The sequence below is a fragment of the Hyperoodon ampullatus genome (assembly GCF_949752795.1).
Source record: "Hyperoodon ampullatus genome assembly, chromosome: 4".
NCBI classification, from domain to species: Eukaryota; Metazoa; Chordata; class Mammalia; order Artiodactyla; family Ziphiidae; genus Hyperoodon; species Hyperoodon ampullatus.
Window position 1 is genome coordinate 60,324,744 of NC_136917.1, and position 20,521 is coordinate 60,345,264.

The 20,521-nt window shown below is 44.1% G+C and overlaps 1 protein-coding gene across 2 annotated transcripts in view; it reads left to right on the plus strand.

Annotated features, from left to right (window-relative positions):
* Positions 1 to 20,521, plus strand: part of KLHL3 (kelch like family member 3) — a gene marked incomplete at both ends in the record, with an annotated part of 118,259 nt that overhangs the window by 71,441 nt on the left and 26,297 nt on the right. For both annotated transcript variants that reach the window (XM_079702357.1, XM_079702356.1), the window contains 3 exons: positions 645 to 754; positions 12,990 to 13,106; positions 17,223 to 17,372. In XM_079702357.1, coding sequence (XP_079558483.1) covers positions 645 to 754; positions 12,990 to 13,106; positions 17,223 to 17,372 — 377 coding nt within the window. The remainder of the gene's footprint in view (positions 1 to 644; positions 755 to 12,989; positions 13,107 to 17,222; positions 17,373 to 20,521) is intronic.

Consider the following 20,521-nt stretch of genomic DNA (forward strand, 5'->3'; position numbering starts at 1 on the left):
CCCCTCCACCTTAGAGCCTCTATAGGCTCAGCCGCTGTGGACTGTTCCCAGTGGTGGTGGTGCCAGCTGTGTTGGCGCCACACCTGGACAAAAGCTTAGTTGAGCCTTCTTGTGAACCAGATTCTCACTATAGCAGGCTTGACTTGGGCAAGATGGGATGAACCCTTCTGCCAGCCTTCTAATGTTGACTTCCTACCAGAACCTCCAGAGACTCTGAGCCACACAGCAGTTCTGACCCACTTTTGTTTGGCTGAGCTGCAGGGGGCACCGTCTGCAACTCTGCCAGCCTGTGCCTTGAGGGGAAATGAGCTCAATTAAGTAGGCAGGCCCCTGTGAGGCTTCTCTGCAACACCATTATTAATCTCATGGAGCATGGAAAAAATATAACCTCGCATCTCTCTGCCCCATTTTCCTCTGTGATGATGTTCAGGACAGAGGGTCACACAGGGGGATGCCTTTGGTGCTGCATTAAGAGGCTGGTTTCCCTCCAGCCAGGATGTCTGCCTTTCTCTCTGCCTCCTACCTCCCCCAGAGCTCCCAGGACTCTGCTCTGAATCCCACAGATTGTCATGGCCTTGGTTCATGGAAGGGCAGGAGTGTGTTATAACTTTGTTTTCTGAACTTCTGCTTTTTTTTTGGAACAGAGCAGCACTTTCCAGAGGTGATGCTGGGGGAAGAATTTCTTAGCCTAAGTCTGGACCAGGTGTGCAGCTTGATATCCAGTGACAAGCTGACCGTTTCTTCAGAAGAGAAGGTATGACATGGCCCTTCTTTGAAACAGGAGCCTCTCTCGTCATGGGAAGGACTTGTGGTTCAATGAGACCTTTTCTTTTTCAAATAAAAAAAAGATCTTATTTTTTTGTCCCCCCCCCTTTTTTTTTTTAAAAAAAAAAAACAGCTTTCTGGCCCACGACCACTACATTCACTTTATGGACCCTTTAAAGAAGGAGTGATGGTGATGATGATGATGGCGACAAAGCTGCCTCCCCTTTTTTTTTTTTTTTTGCCTCCGTTTCTTAAACGTTTATAGTTTGCCAAGCCCTGTGCTAAGTGCTGGATGTTCTTCAGTTCACTCAGCCTTCACCTCAGCCCTGTGAAGCAGGCATCGCTGTTGTCCTCACATTACAGATGAGGAAACAGACTCAGAGGATTTAATTAGCTTGTTCAAGGTCACTCAGCTGGTTTGCATGTCACCTGGTCTTAATCACAGTCCCACACAGCCTCTTTTGTGTATCACTGAGCATTTAAGCCAGAGCAGACCTTTGGGGAACATCTACTCCAATAGGGAATTGGAATTTTTACTGATGAGGAAACCGAGCCCCAGAGAGGGGATAGAAACTGCTGAAGGTCACACACAGTTTTTTGGTGGCCAAGCCAGGACCAGAACCCAGGTCTCCTGACCCCAGTCCCCTGACTCATTGACCACACACGTCTTCCTCTGTGCTAGAAGCTTGGCTTCTGCCCCTGCTTTAGCTGACCTGTGACTGCTGATCTGTCCTACTTCCCAGCCTTCCTTATCTTTGACCCTACGCTAGGAATATTCTCTACTTCCCTCTTCACCTGGTTGAATTCCCAAACATTTCAGATTTTTCTTCTACCAGGAAGAATATCTTTACTCCAGGATATTCAGTCTACTATACTGGAAATAACATACGCTTCCATGTTGGCCACTGGGGTCCAAATCTCATCTCTAGTATTTACAAATCAGTTATGTGACCTTGGGCAAGATATTTTGCTTCTCCATCTGTTTCCTCATTTGTAAAGTGTGGGTAGTAATAGAACATGTTCCACAGGGTGGTTGTGGGGATTGAATGGGATAAGGTATATAAAATGCCTAGTATAGTACATGCTACCTAGTGGGTGCCTAGTCAGTGTTAGCTGAATTGATTATTGACTGTGCATCTGGAATTAATCCCTTTTTCCTCTGGGATAACACTTAACCTTGTTCTGCTTTATATTGTAGTTAGTTCGGAGCTGGTCTTACCTCCTCCACTCACTTGTGAGTTCCCTGATGGTAGGGACCACACCTTACTCACCTCTGCAGCCTCAGAGATGCTCAGTAAATGTTTCTTGAATTGTCCTAGTCCAATCTTAGCATCCAAGCTTGAGGCCCTTTCCTGAGGGAATATTCAAGGAAAAGCCCTTGAGAAGGATTTTATGTTGGAGATGAGACTGCATCCAAAGGTACATGTCCAGAGAATGGGTGTGAAATTCACAAGCCCCTGCCTGTTGTCCTGCAAAAGTTTGATCAAGAAGAAAAGCAGTTGTCAGTTGGAACTATGGGCTGTCCTGAGACTTCAGGGGGATCCCCAGAAGGTGAGTGGCACAAGCTGGACTCTCCCGTAGGCTTAGGGAGGTCTCTGCTTCCATTAGCTGATGTGAAACAGCACCTCCAGGGGAAAGAATGTTTCTGGCCAGGCCACAGGCCCTTTCCTCCCCCAGCCTCAGAAATGGAGAGGCTTTCCTCGCTTCTTGCTAAGCTTGTGTGCTTTCTTCTCTGGACTGTGCTACCAAATTGGCACGATTTGATGGAATGAACCAGTCATTTGGCTCTGTGAATGTTGGGCTGTTGGCCAGTTTAGGGTCTGCTTGATCATGTCCTCAAGTGTAGTTTGAGAAAATGGAAGCAGGCACATAAGTAGCAGGATTTGAATCAACTTAGGGTGTTGGATTGAGAGGGAGACCCTTCTATCTTAAATTCATCCTGGCTCATCCTTCTCTGAGATCATAGTAAGTTTTAGGTGAGGGCTTATCTATGCGTGCTATGCCAGGATAGGGGTGGAGGTGGGTTGTTAGTAGGGAGGGGCATTATAGTGCCCTGGAAGCCACTTGGGTTTTGGACTTGGACAGAACTGGTACCACACTCAGCTTGATGCTTACTGACTGTATGACCTTGAGAAGTCACTGGTTTGTTTGAACCATAATTTACTTACATGTAAAACTGAAATACTAAGAGTGCCTCCCTTATAGAGTTGTCACGAGGATTAGAGATAATGGGTGAAAAGTAGTCAAATACGGTGTTTGATAGGTGCTCAATAAATGGCAGCTATCATTGTAATTATCACAGTTCTCTATTTGGAGGTACCAGTGATAATGGTAATGGTATTGATTTGCCATTGGTAATGGTGAAACAAAGCGTGGTGTTAATTGCATTTTTCCAGAAACAAAGAAACATGACAATAGATGTACACTCTTAAAACTTGTCTATAGTGACTTTCATTTATTCATTTGCTTACATATGGGTTCCTCTTTCTGTAGAATCAGTTTGGAGTGTAGGTATTTTTCACATTATTGATGTTGTGTATCATATTTGGTTCTCAGAAGTTATGTGTAACTTCAGAGTTATGTGATGCTTTTCAGAAAGTATATTACTCATGATCTTGAACGCTTTGGTATGTTTAAGGTTAGCTATGTAATTTTGAGTCTTATTAATGAATAGTGGGGTTTGGCCTGCATTTTCTCTTTGGCAAAACTCATATATATTTTTTTCCCCTTAATTGCTCACATATTGCTGGAAGTTAAATAGCTGGAAGCTTTTGACAATTAGATGTTTGTCATTTGAATGCTAGCCCTTAAGGCTTTGAAAATTCTGTGATCTGTTCCAGGAGGTTTGGTGATTTCTACTCCCTTTAATTACATTGCGTGTGATAGGCATAATCGCTTGCATGCACAATAGCTTTTTCTTGCGATATAGTGAAATTTTTTGAAGTAGTATCAGGGATCTTCATTTAAGTTAAAATCCAACTGATTTAAGTTAAAATCCAATTTCATTTAAGTTAAAATCCAACTGATTTAATGTTAACATTTGCAGAAAATTCAATTGCGTCAGCAGTCAAATGACCTGTATTCAGCAAAATTGACACTTGAACCGCAGTATCAGTTATATTATGACTTACTTCTCTACCAGCAGCTCACAGGTTTCTTTCAACATATATTATAAAATGCAGCCAGGTTTCAGATGCATCTTAAAACTATGCATCTTAAAATAGAGGAAATGTGGTATCTTTTCCAGATTTTAAAAATGATGATTTTAAGTGTCTGTGGCTGGGCCCAGGCAGCTTGCTTGTTGGAAGTTTGAAAGTATAGGTTCTGCAGCCAGAATAACTGAATTCAATCCTGGCTTCACTAGTTTAACAAGCTGAGTGATCTTGGGCCAGTTATTTATCTCCTACGAGAATGTATACACCATGTATAGTCAGGAATTTTGACTATCTTATGGTGGCTTCTAGAGTGGTGTCAGGTCCATAGTAGATACCAAAAAATATTTGTTGAAGGAATGAATAAAAGAACCTAAGTCTCAGTTTTCTCATCTGTGAAGGCGGGTAATGATAGTGTAGTATCTATCTTATAGAGCTGCTCTGAGGATGAAATGAGGTGATACATGTAACCATTGACTGGGGCCTTTCTCAAGGGGAAGCTCTTCCCGGGCCCCATATGGGTCTGGGTGGTTAGCGTGACCTGCGGCTCTGTGCCAGGCAGGAGCTGAGGGTGATAGCTGTCTCTGGGTCGCCAGCACCCCCAGCACCATCTGGGCCTCTCTGAGGGCTCAGGTGCTGTTCTTCCTCCAAGAGCACTTGCTTTTGCCCACGACTCATCCCCTTCACTACGCTCAAGCTCCTCGAGGGCTGTAAGGGTACCTTAGCCATCTCTGTGTCACGCACAGTCCTGACCCAGAGCCCTGGGAAGCACTAGGAGGTGCTCAGCAGATGTTGCCCAAGGGAGTGAAGAGGCAGACTGGGGCTGGACTCTGCTCTGAGCCAGCCGATATTATGGGGATAATTTTAATATTTTTCCAGAGAATAAGGAGAAATTTGGGAACTAGAGGTCAGAGGGAGGCATGGATCTTTGCCATTTTCTCTCCTGTTTTTCCTCCGTGTGGTTTTTGTTTTAAAATTCCTGTTATTTGAGAGAGGACAAGTGGATGTGGTAGGAATTCCAAAATCACTAGTTCTTTGGTTAGGACTTTCCTCCCCTCTCCCCTGCTTACCCCTGCCCAGTGAGAGGGAAAACAGAGAAGCAAGCCCCTCCCAGGCACCTGATTCTTTCCTATGGGAGGTGTCGCAGGGTTAGAGCTAACCCTGTGAGCAGAAAGCCTGTTTTTTGCATACTCTTTGAGACAGAAGTTCAGCTGTCACCATGGGCAGCCTCATTGACCCAGGGGCAGGGTAAGCAACCTTCCAGGACAAACACACTGCAAGGAGAAGAGATATGACTCCTGAGTTCTACTGCAGTTTTGCCACTGAGTTGCTGGTTATTGGACTTTTCGGAATCTTTGCTTTCCTAGCTGGTAAATATCTTTCTACTTCTCAAGGATTCCATGCCTTCCTATGAAACACTATTGAGGCTTCTCAGAGTAAGAACTAACGGGGAAATGGCCACATGTTAGATACAGGTCAGGAAGAAATTGGTTGAGTTTCTTCAAAAAATTAAATTAGTGCCAAGTATGTGTTATAATGAGAAGAACAGGTTAGTTTCTCTCTGCATGATCACATTTTTATGTACTTTTATCTCCTAAAACTCTCATCAGGGGACAAATTCTGATATTTTATCTCCTGGAAGGGATTGGACCTTGTCACCTGGGATCATTAGTGTTGCAGGCTCTCCTGTCTGAATTCCTAGCCTCTCCCGCCAGCACCGGTGGTCGGTCTGGGGTGTGGGCAGCAGCTCCTCAGCCAGTAGGCTGGGCTTTAGTCCTTGCTGCTGAGGCATCATCCAGCGCTCAAAGAAGTACATCCTGTGCTTAGGCCGAGCTGTTGGCAGCCCCGCCACACTCTGAGGTCAGCATTCGAGTTGCCAAATCCTCAGCCTGCAGACAATGATGTGGCCTGGGCCCCTGAGTCAGTGTTACTCTTCTTACTGCTCTCCTTTGGAGAGTGCAGTTCAGTAAGTGCCTGTGACGGGAGTACCACCCCACTAGGACCAAAAATCTATCTTGGCTGCTCACTGTGACTATTTCACACATCGTTGAAAAAAAAAGCTCAGAGTAAGTGAGCTTGGAGTCAACTCGGAGACATGAGCAAATACAAAGTGCACGGTTCAACTTTTTACAAAGTGCAACACCCACAAAGCCAGCATCCAGATCAAGAAACAGACCTCCAGGCCTTCCTTCCAGTCACTGCCCCCCATCCCGAGAAGCCAAACTACTATTCTGACTTCTCAGTAGATCAGTTTTGCCAGTTTTTGAACTTTGTGTAAATGGAATCCTGGTGTGTGCATGCTTTTGTGCCTGACTTCTTTTACCCAGCATACTGTTTTGCATATCATTTCTAACGCTTACAACAGCTCTCAAGGCCATTTGGAGAGGAGGAGACTAAGGCTTATTGACAATAGACAGCTCTGTGATTTGAAGCTGACTGTGTCTGCCACCCAGGCCCCTGGTCTTTATTAATGAACCCCCACCCCGATGGGGAGACCCTTACTCATTACTATTCAAGAACTTGTTGGGAGTTCCCTGGTGGCCTAGTGGTTAGGACTCCAGGCTTTCACTGCCATGGCCCGGGTTGAATCCCTGGTTGGGATCCCGTGAGCTGTTGGACCTTTCCCCTTGCCAGTAAAGGGCTCCCCCCTTTACTCAGTGTGCAGGAACATCTGGCTTGGCTGCCTCAGTAACTTAGTGGGTGGGGTAGAAGGATCGGGTTCATCTGGTATTTTCTGGCCAAGGCTTGTGCTTATGTTGGAGGTGTGAGCCGAGGACGATGAAATCCAATTTCCTCCATCTCCTCTCCACATAGCAACCTCGTAGCACTCAAGAAATTGGTTCTGGAACATGAAGCAGTGAGGAAATGATGCTATTTCTTTGTCTAAAAGTGAAACCCTAAGCGTGCCGTGTGGGCAGCCAAGTATTTCATTGCGGGGCCCATGAAAAGTATTTTCATCTGAGTAGACATCACCCTGTCCCATGATTGAGGCCACAGGGTCTCTGCTTAGATTTTACAGACCAGGGGTTGACACAGTTTTCCTTTAAAGGGCCAGATAGTAAATATTTTAGGCTTTGTGGGCCACAGAGTCTCAATTCAGCTCTGCTGTTGAAGTGTGAAAGCAGCCATAGACAATTTGCATGAGTGAGTGTGGTTGTGTTCCAAGGAAATTTTATTTACAAAAACAGGTGCATGTGGCCTGTTGGCTGAGGTTTGCCAGCTGGGTAGCTGCTGAGAATAACGGGTAAGAGCCTGAGCACTGGAGATGGGCTTGTGTGGGCCCAGCCCTGCTGCTTTCTGGCTCTGGACTTGGATGAGTCAGTCAGTAAGGGGCAGGAGTGTCTACTCAGTGGCCGTCAGGAGAGTCCATGGTTACGGTGTCTCTGGGGAGTGTGGCGCAGGGCCTGACACAGCATGGACATGAACTGCTGCTGCTGCTACCTGTTGCCCCTTTGCCTTGGCCAGTCCTTTGATGGCAGGGGCCGTTGGGAGAGATTTTAGGCACATAGGCTATTTGGAAGTTTATTTGCTTATTTTCCAAGCATGATGTCTAAATGAAAAAAATAGACGGCCTTCTCTAGCTGCTGAGAAGGTCACCGTTGCTGCCGAGTGCTGTGGCTTTCACAGCTGAGTAGGTAAACAGTGCAACTGAGTGGAACCAGTTAGACAAGTCAAGCCAAAAATAAAGATAAGGTTAAATATCAACGTCATTAGACTCAGCCTGCTTTGCAGCTTTTATAACAAAGACTAAGCTGGTTGACAGGGAAGGGCGTGATCAGTAAATCCCACCTACTCAAGGCCTTGCAGCTCATTCTTCCTGGAAGCTTTCTCAACCAGTCACCAGCTCTGTGCCTGGCATTGTGCTCAGTGGCAGGAAGTGCAGACAGAGCTGGTACACTTCTCACCCTGCAGGAGTTACAGTCCAGTAAAGGGAAGTGGAAGGAAGTGTGGGTAACCACAGTGCAGGGCAGAACAGGACCATGGCTGCCCACCTCCTAACACAGCAAAAGCAAGGAGTCTCCAGCATCCTTTGGTCTGTGGCCTGGCTCTGCCCTCCCCACCAAGATACCAGCCTCTGCTTCCCCAATCCTGCTGTCTGTTCCAGCCTGCTTACATGCTTATTCTGAACTCATTTGTCCATTCATTCATTAAAACATATTTGAGTGTGTGTTATGCGCCAGCAAGTAAGACAAGGTCCCTGTTCTCAGGGATCTTAAGGGCTACTTGAAGAAACACACAACTGTTTACAAAATAATGTGATAAGGGTGAGACACATAGGTCTGTGACAGTTAATAATTAAAAAAAATGAACTAGACAAGGAGAATTTCCATGGTCTGTGTGTGTGTCTATGTTTGTACACATATAGGTTATTTTATATAGAAATGGTAGCAAACTATACATACATACTGCTCTTTCCCTTCTGTTCCATTCCACTCATCTCTCTTCCCTTCCCTTCCCTTTCCTTTCTGATGGATTCCTTCCTGATATCTTGTTCAATCTGAGTATGCTTAGCCTGACTTAAGTATATGTTTAGGAAATAGGGCCAAAGTATTATTAACATATCAATACGCAAAAAAATATAGTTAGGGTAAGAAAAATTGGAGTTTTTTTTACCCACCCCAGGAGATACAGCTTTCAACTTTGAATTTTGAAATTGTAAATTTTGTTGTAGGATTGAGATCAAATCGAGAAATTAATTGAGAACAATCAACGTTATACCACGCGGGAGATAGCTGACATACTCAAAATATCCAAATCAAGCACTGAAAATCATTTACACCAGTTTGGTTCTGTTCTTTTCTTCTCCCTTCCACTTTTTATTTTGAAAAATTCCAAACCTATACTAAAGTTGGAAAGAATGAACATTCATATACTCTTTCCCTAGATTCACCATTTGTTAACGTTGTGCTTCACTTGCTTTCTCTTTCTCTCTCTCTCTATTTAATCTTTTATTTTGCTGAACCATTTGACAGTAAATTGCAGACATCATGACACTTTACCCCTAAGTATTTTAGCTTGCACCACCTAAGAACAAGGAAATTCCCTTTTCTAGCTATAAACCATTATCATACCAAAGAAATATCTAGTCAGTATTCAAATTTCCTAACAGTCTCAGAAAAAGTCTTTCATGGTTGTTTCTTTTTAATACATGATTCAAACAAGGATCATGCCTCCCGTTTAGTTCTCATGTCTCTAAATCCCCTTAATCTAGAACTGTCTCCCTGCCTCTTTTTTTTTTAAGTGTTTTTCATAAGGCTAACAGTTTTGAAGAATACAGGACACCTGTGTTGTAGAGTGTCCCACACATGGAATTGTCTGATTGTTTCCTCACTATAAGATTCAGGTTAAACATTTTAGAAAGAATACTACCTAGGGGATGCTGTTTCCCTCTCATTAAATCACATTCAGGAATGTATTGGGTTGACCAAAAGGTTCTTTTGTTTTTTTCCATAAGATGGTTCTAGTAGCACTTAGTTTTTTGTTTTTCTTTTTTTTTAAGATTTATTATTTATTTATTTTTAAAATTTATTTTTGGCTGCATTGGATCTTGGTAGCGGCCCATGGCATGTTTGTTGAGGCATGCAGGATCTTTCATTGCAGCATGAGGGCTCTTTGCTGCAGTGCGTGGGCTTCTCTCTAGTTGTGGCATGTGGATTTTTTTCTCTCTCTAGTTGTGGTGCATGGGCTCCAAGGTGCGTGGGCTCTGTAATTGTGGCTTTCGGGCTCCAGAGCATGTGGGCTCTGTAGTTTGTGGCACGCAGGCTCTCCAGTTGAGGCGCGCAAGCTCAGTAATTGTGACACGCAGGCTTAGTTGCCCTGCGGCATGTGGAATCTTAGTTCCCTGACCAGGGATCGAACCCACATTCCCTGCATTGGAAGGCGGATTCTTTACCACTGGACCACCAGGGAAGTCCCACTTAGTTGTCTTTAACTTCATTTGAAACAATTTTGTTAGATTGTATTGTGACAGCATGCATATTTGCATGCATTAAAAAAAAAAGACATCAAAATTGGTGAATTTTTGTGTAGTCATTTTAATATTGAAGATGGAAGGAAAAAAGCAACATTTTCGGCATATTATGCTTTCTTATTTCAAGAAAGGTAAAAACCAACTGAAACGCAAGAAAAGGTTTGTGCAGTGTATGGAGAAGGTGTTATGACTGATCAAACATGTCAAAAGTGGCTTGTGAAGTTTTGTGCTGGAGATTTCTCGCTGGACGATGCTCCACGGTTGGGTAGACCAGTTGAAGTTGATAGCGATCAAATTGAGACATTAATTGAGAACAATCAACATTGTATTACGTGGGAGAGAGCTGACTTATTCAAATACCCAAATCAAGTGTTGAAAATCATTTGCATGAGCTTGGTTGTGTTCATCGCTTTGATGTTTGGGTTCCACATAAGTTAAGCGAAAAAAACCTTCTTGACCACATTTCTGCATGTGATTCTCCACTTCAACGTAATGAAAACTTTCTGTTTTTAAAGCAAATTGTGATGGGCAATGAAAAGTGGATACTGTACAATAACGTGGAATGGAAGTGATCGTGGGGCAAGCGAAATGAACCACCACCAACCACACCAAAGGCCAGTCTTCATCCAAAGAAGGTGATGTTGTGTATATGGTGGGACTGGAAGGGAGTCCTCTATTATGAGCTCCTTCCGGAAAAACCAAACAATTAATTCCCACAAGTACTGCTCCCAATTAGACCAACTGAAAGCAGCATTCACCGAAAAGCCTCCAGAATTAGTCAACAGAAAATGCATAATCTTCCATCAGGATAACGCAAGACCACATGTTTCTTTGATGACAAGGCAAAACTGTTACAGCTTGGCTGGCAAGTTCTGATTCATCAGCCGTATTCACCAGACAGTGCACCTTCGGATTTCCATTTATTTAGGTCTTTACAAAATTCTCTTAATGGAAAAAAATTCAATTCCCTGGAAGACTGTAAAAGGCACCTGGAACAGTTCTGTGCTCAAAAAGATACAAAGTTTTGGGAAGATACAATTATGAAGTTGCCTGAAAAATGTCAGAAGGTAGTGGAACAAAATGTTGAATATGTTGTTCAATAAAGTTGTTGGTGAAAATGAAAAATGTGTCTTATTTTTACTTAAAAACCGAAGGCACTTTTTGGCTAACACAATAATATAAATTTGTCCTATTTATTAGTGGTGCTGACTTTGACCACTTGTTAAAGGTGATATCTGTCAGATATACCCGTTTGAAGCTCCCCCACTCTCCCCATGTAGTGAATAAGTAATCTGTCAGGTGACAATTTGAGAACCTTGAATATCTTTTTTCCCAACAACTTTTCACCCAATGATTTCAGCATCTATGGACGATCTTTGCTGAATCAGTTATTACATTGGTGGTTGCAAAACAATGTTTTTCTTATTCTGTCATCCTTTTTACCTTATTAGAAAGCATTTTTCTGGGAAGAGCAGCCCTTCCCACACTTTTTAAAGTGTCCTTACGGACTCATGGATTCTTTTTTTATTCTTTGGATTATGATTCATTACTATCCTTTTCTTTTAACTAAAAGTATTTTAAATTGAGGTACGATTTACACACAGTGCAATGTTTAGATATTAAGTGTAAAATTAGATTCATTTTAACAAATGCATATGCTTACATAGCTCCCGCCCTATCAAGATAAAGAACATATCCATTACCAGAAGAAGTTTCCTTTGGCCCCTTCCCAGTCAGCACAGAACTGATTTCTTCATTATTATTTTTGATGTTTAAATTGTCCCAAACGTCGGCAATGAAAAAGCACCATCTAGCTCGCTCTGTGTCTGTTCATTGTGTCCCTCTTAATCTTTGAGCACTTTCTTGCTTTCTGGCGCAAAAAGTGTTTTGTCTTATTACTAGTTGTTATTGTTATTATTGTTTTTTAACAGCTGAAAATATCCCATGGTATTGATACTAGTTTAATAATTTCTCCACTAGTGGATTTTGGATTGTTTCCTTTTTTATCCTGTTACAAAAACACTGCAGCAAACATCTTGGAACACGTATTCTTGCACCACTTTTGTGAATGTTTTTGTTGACTAGAGCTCTAGAAGTGATATTTCTACGTCAAAGATGTGCACATTTGAATTTTTGATTGATATTGCCAAATTCTTCCTTCCCTTTTTTTTTTTTTTTTTTGTGGTGAGCGGGCCTCTCACTGTTGTGGCCTCTTCCGTTGCGGAGCACAGGCTCCGGCCGCGCAGGCTCAGCGGCCATGGCTCACGGGCCCAGCCGCTCCGCAGCGTGTGGGATCTTCCTGGACCGGGGCACGAACCCGTGTCCCCTGCATCGGCAGGCGGACTCTCAAACACTGTGCCACCATTAACAGTGGTGGTTTCCCCACTGTCTTACCAACATTGAAGTTTATGTGTCTCTGTGTATATGGTGGTGCAGAATTTGAATTTGAAATTAACCTTGAGTAAGGCAAACATCCAAACCATAGATTCCCCTTTTTGGTTCCAAGCCCCATTTTGATTTGTATAGAAATGAAATCTCTCCTCAAAGGAGAGGTCTGACCCAAGGAGAAATTTTTGCCATTTTCTGTCATTCAGTGTCACATTCACCATTACAGCCAGCTTTTGCAGAGGATATCTTTATTGTTTTTATTCTGCATTAAATGAACATAGGAGATAGATGAAGAGACAGGGGTATGTGATGGGGATGATGACATTGCCCCCAGGGCTTCTGGTCCTCTTGGACAGTCTTTGTAAAATTTGGTTCAGAGTTACTGCTCTGTATTTCTACCCTGAGGTAACTATTGGAATTGATTTTTGTTTTGCGATGAACCTTGATGATTCTGTGTTTGGGGTAGCAGGTTTTTCTTAGCGTACCTGTGTGTGTGTGTGAGAGAGAGAGAGCACTCTCTGACATCAGAGAGTAGAGACTTGGTGTTTTTGTTTTATTTTAAGTATTAAATTTAAAGGTGTTTAAATTAGCTTAAACACCTTTGTGGATGACTTGTAACTTTTCTTTCTTTTTTCAGGTTGAGGAAGTTGTTTGAAAGCTGTTTAAAGTTATTGTCTGTTTGCAAAAGTTACCTGTGTTGATTTTCCTTACAGGTATTTGAAGCTGTGATTTCATGGATCAATTACGAGAAAGAAACCCGTTTAGAGCACATGGCAAAGCTGATGGAACACGTCCGTCTCCCTCTCTTACCGAGGGATTACCTTGTCCAGGTGAGTGCTATGTGAAGAACCAAGCGCTTCCCTGCTCACCCAGGCCTCCTAGGAGTAGCAGCGGGCAACCCCGGTTGTATGGTGTGGCGAGTTTCATGGGTCTTTTCTGTGGAGTGAGGGCACCAACCCACTGGGTTCAGTGTGAGGCATGGCAGTGTAAGGTTTAAGAGCATAGGTTTCAGAATGAGACACTTAGGTTTAGTTCCTCCTCTTCTACTTAGCCTTAAGCCTCAGTTTCTTTTTCTCTAGAAGGGAAATTATACTAGAGCCCAGCAGGGTTGTTGTGAGGACCAGAGGAGTTGTAAGGATGCGGTTCAGGTGTTAGCATGGAGCTGGGGATAACACATGTTCAACAGAAGTTATTAGCTGCTTTTGTTGTACAGGACTGAAGCAAGAAGGGTCATTTCCATCATGTTTCTATGCTCCCTTTTTGCCTTCGTGTTGGGCAACTTGGGGCCCAATTCAGGACTGTAAAAACCAGCTCTTCACAAGTGCCTGGAATACATACTGCATCTGCTTCCTCTAAAGCATGGTGCCACATATTTTCTCATTGAATCCTTGTAACAACCCTGTGAGCAGAGGTTAAAATCCCCTTTTTACAAATGTGGGCTTTGAGGCTTATGGAGGTTGGGATTTATCTGGAGTCACCAGCTAGTAGGTGGCAGGGTTAGGATTCAAATCCAAGTCTATCTGGCTCTAGACCACCCACCTTCCCTAAGCAGGCGCCACCTTTAGTACTTTCTCTTCTGTTTGTATATTTTACATGACTTGACTTTGTAGTGTCAATGGTATTAGATGTTTTCCAGGCAGGTAGAGGATAAAACTTAAATAGATAAATAACAAGTGCCAAGGCAGTAGGCCAGCCCTCAGCCGTCCTCAAGAAGTCTCTGGGAGGAATGGCAGATGTGAAGCCAGGATAAGAGTAGGTTCAGCAGCCCAGCAGCCGAGCTCTGTCACTTCTTGACCGTAAGACACGGGGCGAATCCTCAACCTTGCTAAGCCTCTGTCTTCTCATTTGGAGAAAATAGCCCCTGCCCTTATAGGGTCATCTGGGGATAGAATGAGATAAACCATGTAAAGCCTACAACCCTGTGTTCGGTGATATCTCTATTGTCTTCACGACCACTGCTACCATTGGTAGTAGCGGGAGAGAGTATCCTTACCAGCACTTATAAAGCCCTCAGCTTGTGATGCTGTTGATCACAGGCCTTAGGAGTCAGTGGAATGTTCTCTGAATCTCTGAACCGTAGCCCTCTTCTCAGGGGCCAAGGCGTATATTCTCAAGCCTTCATATGTGCCCTGCGTTTTACACTTTGGATGGCACCACTGCCACCTGGTGGCCGCACATCCTTTGTGGAGGAGAGGCCCCCTAAGCAGAGGCACCGAACCCACCTGAGCTCCCCATGTCAGAGCCAAACCTCCCACTATCCTGAGTGGTGCCTGACCACCGGTGAAGGCGGACACCTGGCCTCCAGCACAGTCTCACTTTCACAAGGAGGAAGGGCGGCTTGTGGACTTGGGTTCTGGAGAAAGCTAAAGGGGCTTTAGATACCACTACGCACAACCTCCGTCAGGTGCCCACAATGGAAATTTAATGAAGACTTTAGGAAATAGTTCCCGGGTTATTAGGGCAAGGTCAGGTTTAGATCTGGAGAAGAAGGAGGTCAGAGACAATGTGCATGAGAACTGTTGTGTGGGACTTTTTTTGTGGTACGCGGGCCTCTCACTGTTGTGGCCTCTCCCGTTGCGGAGTACAGGCTCTGGATGCGCAGGCTCAGCGGCCATGGCTCATGGGCCCAGCCGCTCTGCGGCATGTGGGATCTTCCCGGACCGGGGCACGAACCTGTGTCCCCTGCATCGGCAGGCGGACTCTGAACCACTGCGCCACCAGGGAAGCCCTTTTTTTTTTTTCAGAACACCTCTGGAAGGAGATGTTTCATTAACACTCATTTTCTCCAATAAAGATGTTAAAAAAAAAAAAACAAAAAAACCCAACAATCCCCCCCCCAAAAAAACCACTCATTTGACCTTGAAACGTCAAACTAGTCTAACCACTGGGGATGGCTGATGGTAGAGGAGGAGGCTGAGAGAAAGGAAAGCTCTGGGCAGACCTGTACCAACACTGACTTCTGGGGGAGTTGTTTTGTTGTTGTTGTTTTCTTTTAATAGCTAACATTTATTAGGCTTTTATTAAATATTTACAAATATTGTACCAAGTGTATAACATGCCATATCTTATTTAAAAATTTGTCCTTGTGGGCTTCCCTGGTGGTGCAGTGGTTGAGAGTCTGCCTGCCGATGCAGGGGACATGGGTTCGTGCCCCGGTCCGGGAGGATCCCACATGCCGTGGAGTGGCTGGGCCTGTGAGCCATGGCTGCTGAGCCTGAGCGTCCGGAGCCTGTGCTCCGAGACGGGAGAGGCCACAACAGTGAGAGGCCCGCGTACCGCAAAAAAAAAAAAAAAAAAAAAAATTTGTCCTTGTGATAAAATATGTACAATATAAACTTCATCATTGTAACCATTTTAAATGTACAGTTCAGTGGCATTAATTGCATTCACTGTGCTGTACAACCATCACCATATCCATTTCTAAAACTTTTTCATCATCCCAAATTGAAACTCTGTACCCATGAAGTACTAACTCTCTCAGGGAGCTTTTCATTCAAGCCAAATGAGTTCTTTGGGAGAAGTAGCTATTCATGCATTTTTCCTTCTTCCCAAGCTTTTAAAGAGATCCTCTCCCACCCTTTTTCATTTTTAACTGACCCCAAACGTTCATGATTTGTCCCTACCTGCCTCAATCCCTCAGTAGGAGAGAGAAAAACGTCCCAAGAAAACGGAGTGTCCCTGGGGATAGTCTGTGGGGAAGGAGGTGTCCAGAGATAACAGAGGCGCCCTCACTGATCCTTCTTTTCCTGCCATCTCCAACACTGCCCAGCAGGTGATGGCCCTGGCCACATTCCCATTCCTAGTTACAGGTGGGAGACCCAGGAGCAGCTCAGCCAGGCCTGTGCATGACAGCTTGAGGGCTGAGATAATTGAGGTGGGGAGGCCCTTCTCATTCTCTGACTGGACCTGAGGGCCTCTGGGTCAGAACCTTTGCCTTGTGCATCATTTTCTCCCCGGGGTCCAGCACAGAGCTGCCCAACCAGGAGACATTCAATCACTGTTAGCTGCTGAGTGGAACTGACCTTGCCAACAGCTCCCAAACACTCCAGCAAAGAAGACATGAAGTAGCCTCCAAAGACCACACTACCCCTTACAGATATGCCACGTAGCAATCTGACCTGTGCCCAAGCGTGGAGATACCAGCATGGTTCACCCTTAGCTTTGCTTGTGAAATATTTAGGCCCACACTTGCTGAGCACCTGCTTAAGTCCTTGGCTCTAGAATAAGGCATGAAGAAGCCACAGCCCCAGCTTAGATGGGGTCCAAGTGGAGGTCAGTTGGTGGGACTTTTGTGCAGGACATTCTTTCTGCTCTGATACCACTGCTCTGTTGGAGGGTGCCTCACTGGACACTTCTCTCTGAGGCTTGCACTGTAAGATAATGAATATGAATTCTTCTTCTTGAATATCACCTTATTATACCCAGTGCCTCCAAGGGTTGGCTGATGCATCCCACCATTTTCCTCTTTCCCTCCCTCTCCTTCTCTCAAATATCTGACCATTTGCCTTAAACATTATAATATGTTCCAACCAGAAGGCATGTGGAAAGAAGCTTTAGGGACAATCAGTTGTCTTTGTTTTGCATAATCTCGTTAAGCCTGTAAACAAACAAACAAACACAACCTGTGAGGTTGTGGGGGACTTTAATACACCCATCTTACATCTTACAGATGAGGAAACTGAGGATCAGAGGAGTTAAATGGTAGAGCTGGGATTTGTATCCCTATCTGCTTGATGCCAGAGCTTAATCACTTACTCCATTGTGCTCTTGAGATGCAGGAGGTGGGCACTAAGCTGTAACTCTGTGGACCTTTGTCTTAGGGTCTGAGATGGTGCGGTGTGGGAACGAATGAGTGTGAGAGTACAGGAATGACTCAGCCCAGGGAGATGGCTTGGGAAATGGGGCCGAGTTCTGCACCAGGATCACCTATGGGTTATTACCTCTAGACAGTTGAAGAAGAAGCTTTGATAAAGAATAACAACACCTGTAAGGACTTCCTCATCGAGGCCATGAAATATCATCTGCTCCCTCTGGATCAGAGGCTCTTGATTAAAAACCCAAGGACGAAGCCCAGGACTCCAGTTAGCCTGCCCAAGGTAAGCCCCAGCCCAGTCACTGCCAAGAGTTAGAACTGTGATCTGGGAAAATGGCCTTGTACTCCTGTCTCCACGTCTCTCCTCACCCATGGCTGCCCTGCATCTCGGTTGTATTTACCACCTAGGAGATGGAGTCTGCTGGTTCCTCATGAATCTGCTGGTACCTCTCTCTTCTGGGGCCTTCCTTTCCTAAGAGTTTCAAGGTAACCTTCACTGTCACCAGGGAGGTTTGTGAATAACTCAGGTCTCTTTCTTCTTCCCTTCCTGTTTTACACCATGGTTTGGGCTCTGTTTCTTTTGGAAGCAGAGGAGTAGCTGGGTGGGTCTTGATGTAGTGATGGCCACAGCAGTCCTCTTTCTAGGCCATTCTTTGAGTCAGAACAGTCCTAGTCTGGTTTCTCCCCTCACCACAGAGCCATAAGAGACAATTAGGGCTGCCAGAGGAGAAAGGGGCCCTTAAGGAGTCCTACAGGTAAGGAAGTGGGGGAAAGATATGGGGGAAATGAGAGCGTGTGAGGGGGCATGCAGGGGGAGGGAAGGATGAGCGTAGGAGGCGACACCATGATGGAAGGTCTGTGCTGGGTACTGGCTCTCTGGTTCCCTGCAAGTCCCCTCCCCTCCGTGGTCCTCAGGTTCCTCACATGTAGAATGAAGGATGCTGCACTAGATGGTCTCTAAAGGCCTTTCTACCTTGGCATTCGAGTCATCTTTCCAGGATCCTAACATGAAGTCTAGGGGGAGGTCCCAGCCAACCCAGGAGGAAGGGTAGAGGAGAGGAATGAGTTGTGTTGGCTCATCCACTACAAGTAGGCAGCACCCAGGAATTACCTAGGTCCTTGCCTTGTCCTTCTCTTGCTCTTTGTGGTTGGCTGCCTTACTCCTCGCCTGCTGCTTCCAGGAAGGGTTTCACGGGGCTGGAGAAGCATGTTGTCCAAGACCAGATATTTGGATTTTCCGAGGTTTGCTTCTCTCCACTCTGCTCTGTGACCCCAGATCATGGAGAACATAGTGGTTGCAATGTGAACAAAGGTTACAAATGTCCCAGATAATAATATAAGCAGCTGACATTTATTGAGTACTTACTGTGTACCAAGCAGTGAGCTGAAGATATCGCATAGAAAGTAGAGGCAGTTATCCTAGTTCAGGAAGGAGGAAACTGAGGGTCAGAGAGATTAACTGACTTGCCCAAAGTCGACACAGCTAATGTGGTGGAACCAGGGTTTTTTTTGTTTTGTTTTAATAAATTTATTTATTTTATTTATTTATTTTTGGCTGCGTTGGGTCTTCACTGCTGCGTGCAGGCTTTCTCTAGTTGCGGTGAGCGGGGGCTACTCTTTGTTATGGTGCGTGAGCTTCTCATTGTGGTGGCTTCTCTTGTTGCAGAGCATGGGCTCTAGGTGCACGTGCTTCAGTAGTTGTGGCACGTGGGCTCAGTAGTTGTGGCACATGGGCTTAGTTGCTCCACGGCATGTGGGATCTTCCTAGACCAGGGCTCGAACCCCTGTCGCCTACATTGGCAGGCGGATTCTTACCCAGTGTGCTACCAGGGAAGCTTCCTGGAACCAGGTTTTGAATTGAGTCTTTCTCCCGCTCCAAACCTGTTCTTGAACCCTTACCATCCTGTACCTGCTCCACCTTTGTAAACCTGATTTTTACCTACCTGTCTGCCTCCTGTTACACAGTGCCAGCTAGGAGGGGCAGCCACAGGGCATGGGTCTCAGCCTTGGGACCATTTGCCTTATTGCATGTTGATGCGTTTTGTTTTGTTGGACCATTGCATCAAAACTTCTTCATATTTTTCAAAATGAAAATAACTTAGCTTTCTTTGATTATAGAAATGTATGCTCATTATAGATTATTAAAAGGATTTCAAAATAAAGTAAAAATCACCTGAAATCCCTCCACCCAGGGACAGTCACTGCTATCATTTCGATGAATTTTCTTCCAGACATATCTCTGTGCACTTATTCACAAATAGGTCAAACTGCACACTTTTAGATAAATGGACTTTTGCTACACAGATTGAAATCTTTTTCTCCTACTCAACCAGATGCTACAGACTGCATTCAATGTTATCACTGTGGGTAAAAACAGCATTTAAATTGTTAATAGGTGAATGGCATTTAATTATATTTATGTGCTATTATTTATGTAACTGTCATCTATTGATGGGCCTTGCAATAATTTCCATTTTTAAAAATATCTAAACATATATGTGTCAAATATCCTTTAAAAGATGTCATCTTGTTTTGGTTTGCATTTCTTTAATTGTGAGTAAGATTAATCTTGGTTTCAAAGGATTATTGGCATTTGTATATTTGGGGTGTGTGGAAATTCCCTGTTCATGTCCTTTGCCCATTTTTCTGTTAGACTGTATTTTTTTTATTAATGGTTTTTACATGCTCTTTTTAAAGAGTTTAGGCCCTTGTATGTGTTTTACATATTTTTTTCTTAGTTTGTAGCTTGTCTCTAAACTTGTTTGTAACATTTTGAATCCCAAAAAATAATAAGTAGTCAAATTAATCTATCTTCTGCTTTATAGCTTAGATTTTGCTTAGAAATGTTTTCCCTGCTCTGAGATTAAAAAAAAAAATACTCTGTGTTTTCTTCAAGTACTTTTATGATTTCTGTTTTATGTTTGAATCTTTGATGCACTTAGAATTTGTTTTGGTGTAAAGAGTGAGGGTAGGAATTCAGGTTTATTTGTATTGCAGGTCATGAGGCTGTTGCCTCAAAGTTATCTTATTAAATAATCTCTCTCTCCCATGGACTTGAATATCACCTTCATTATGATCTAAATTTCTACCAACTTTGTGTCTGGAGAATATTGATTCTAAGGTACACTGTTGTTTTGTGTGCAGGCGGTTTTTTTATATCCCGGGTTTTCAGCTGGCCTTATTGCTTGTCTGTGACTTTTCTCTTTGAAAACTGAGGTTCTCATCCTATCTAATATCAGGCTAATGACGTCTTTTCCTGGGGAGTGTATTCTGGAGCTAAGGAAATGGTGCAGAGGTGGCCCATTTTCTTTGTGTGTTGACCCTACCCAGTGGCCTCTCCTTTTCTAGGCTCCATGTCTGGCTTTTACCGCATACACCCAAGAAAAGACAGTTTTGAAAATCAAAGCCAAGTTTGTATCTGAGCCTGGACTA